Source organism: Danio aesculapii, chromosome 15, assembly GCF_903798145.1.
Source record: "Danio aesculapii chromosome 15, fDanAes4.1, whole genome shotgun sequence".
NCBI classification, from domain to species: Eukaryota; Metazoa; Chordata; class Actinopteri; order Cypriniformes; family Danionidae; genus Danio; species Danio aesculapii.
This window is the reverse complement of record NC_079449.1, coordinates 3175560-3178059: the sequence shown is the minus strand read 5'-3', so window position 1 is coordinate 3178059 and position 2500 is coordinate 3175560. Positions and strand designations below refer to the sequence as shown.

General features: G+C 42.8%; 1 protein-coding gene across 3 annotated transcripts in view; it reads left to right on the top strand.

Moving 5' to 3' along the window:
* Positions 1 to 1616, top strand: part of atg16l1 (ATG16 autophagy related 16-like 1 (S. cerevisiae)) — a 46592-nt gene extending 44976 nt beyond the window's left edge. For all 3 annotated transcript variants that reach the window (XM_056474211.1, XM_056474210.1, XM_056474209.1), the window contains 2 exons: positions 216 to 317; positions 1095 to 1616. In XM_056474211.1, coding sequence (XP_056330186.1) covers positions 216 to 317; positions 1095 to 1188 — 196 coding nt within the window. In that variant the 3' untranslated portion in view covers positions 1189 to 1616. The remainder of the gene's footprint in view (positions 1 to 215; positions 318 to 1094) is intronic.
* Positions 1617 to 2500: the final 884 nt, after the last annotated feature.

Below are 2500 nucleotides of genomic sequence, written 5' to 3'. Positions count from 1 at the left end.
GTTGTATTCTTATATCTAAAGTTAATAAGATTATTTTATAATATTTGTTTACTTTTATCTGTTAATTTATTTTTTTGTAATATCTTTCCACTAAACTTAATTTGTCAAGCTTTTAATTTGGTAGAATATTGGTTAAATTCTGTTATGTTGAATGTGTAACTGAAGTAAACCTGAACTCTTGGGTGTAAATGAACATGAATGTGTGTTTGTTTTAGTCCTGATGGGAGTTTCGTGGCGGCCGGTTCTGCAGACGGAGTTCTGTACTTCTGGAACGTTCTGACGGGCAAACTAGAGAAAACCCTCGATAAGGGTCACAGGTGAGCAGGAACACACATACACACTCACATGTATACACACAAATATATATACACTCATAAGCATACACGTAAATACATGCATACATACACACTCATGCATATATATGTACATACAAACATACACACCTATACGCATACATAGACATACACACTTACACGTATGCATGTATACTCACATAAGCAAATACAGACACTTACGTATACACACACTCAAACAAGCATACATACATACACGCATACTCACACATAGATGTATACATATGTATAAACACACTCAGTCACACACACTTATGTATACGCACACACTCGCTTATACTACTACACATACACGTATACACACATACACATGTAAACATACACTCAATCACACACACACTCAAACATGTATGCACACGCGCACACACATACAGGTTTATATATACACTCAATCACACACTTGTGTATACACACACTCAAAACACACACTTTGGCACACACATACATGAACACTCACAAACACTTATACACACTCAAATATGTATAATCACACATACATGTATACACAGATATGTAAACATATACCCTCAATCACACACACTTACGAATACACACACACACGTAAACATACACTCAAACACTTAAACTCACACATACACGTATACACACATATGTAAACATATACACTCAATCACACATACTTGCGTATACACAAACTCAAATAAGCATACACGCATATACACGCTTAAACACACTCAATCACACACACTTACACACTTCCTGTGTTTGCTGTGTTTGCAGTTCTGCTATCAACTCAGTGTCCTGGTCTCTGTCGGGTGCGTTTGTGGCCAGTGTGGAGAAAGGCAGCAAGGCCGTGCTTTGGTCCGACATGTGATCCTCCGCCGTGATTGGTTGAGCATAGCACCGCCCTGCCGTGATTGGATGAAACAGACTGTAAAGACGGAACGAAAGTGAGCCCACCCTCACGCCCCAAAGGCCTCTAAAACTACCTGTCCCATAATGCCATCTGTCTGGCTCTCTACACATACTATACATATTTATAGCAGCTTTCATGCACTGTCTGGTGTCTCACACACACACACATTCATTCAGTGTGAGATTACACAAAAGACTCTCATTGATCTTTGACTCTTACTGCTTATTTTAACACAGCTTCAATTAGTGTGTGTGTTTACTGTTTACTGTAGTTCATGCTTTGCCTTATACACATACAGGCCATTAAGGTGTGCGTGTATGCGTGTGTGTTTGCGTATGTGAGTGCGTTTGCGTATGTATGTGCGTACATATGTGCACATGCGTGTGTTTGTGCACGCTTGTGCGTGCGTGCGTTTGTGTACGTTTATGTGTGCGTGTGTGTTTTGCGTACTTGTGTACGTTTGCGTACTTGCATACGTTAGTGTACATGTTTGCATTCGTGCGTGCGTTTGCATACGTATGTGCGTGCATTTGCGTTTGTGCGTGCGTTTGTGTACATGCGGGTGTTTGTGCGTGCGTTTGCGTGTGTTTGTGCGTGCGTTTGCGTATGTATGTGCGTTGCGTGTGTGTGTTTGTGTACATGTTTGCAGATGTGCATGTGTTTGCGTACATGTGTGCGTTTGCATTCATGCGTGCGTTTGCGTACATGTGCGTGCGTTTGCGTACACATGTGCATGTGTGCGTGTGTTTGTGTGCGTGCGTTTGCGTATGTATGTGCTTGCGTTTGTGTACGTGCGTGATTGTGTGTTTGTGTACGTATGTGCGTGCTTGTGTTTGCGTGCGTGCATTTGCATACGTGCATGTGTTTGCGTACTTGCGTACGTTTGCATGCATGCATACATTTGCGTACATGCGTGCATTTGCATGCGCTTGCGTACGTGCGTGCGATTGCTTGTGTATGTGCGTTTGCTTGTGTCCGTGCATTTGCGTGCGTGCGTTTGCGTACATGCGTGTGTGTGCATTTGCGTACGTATGTGTGTGCGTGTTTGCGTGCGTGCGTGCGTTTGCTTAGGTATGTGCGTTTGCTTGTGTGCGTGCATTTGCGTATGTGCGTGCGTTTACGTACGTGTGTGTGTGTGCGTTTGCGTACTTATGTGTGTGCGTGTTTGTGTGCGTTCGTTTGCATATGTGTGCATGTGTTTGCGTCCGTGCATACGTTTGCATACATGCGTGCATTTGCGTGTGTACGTGCGTTTGCTGAAGTATGTGTG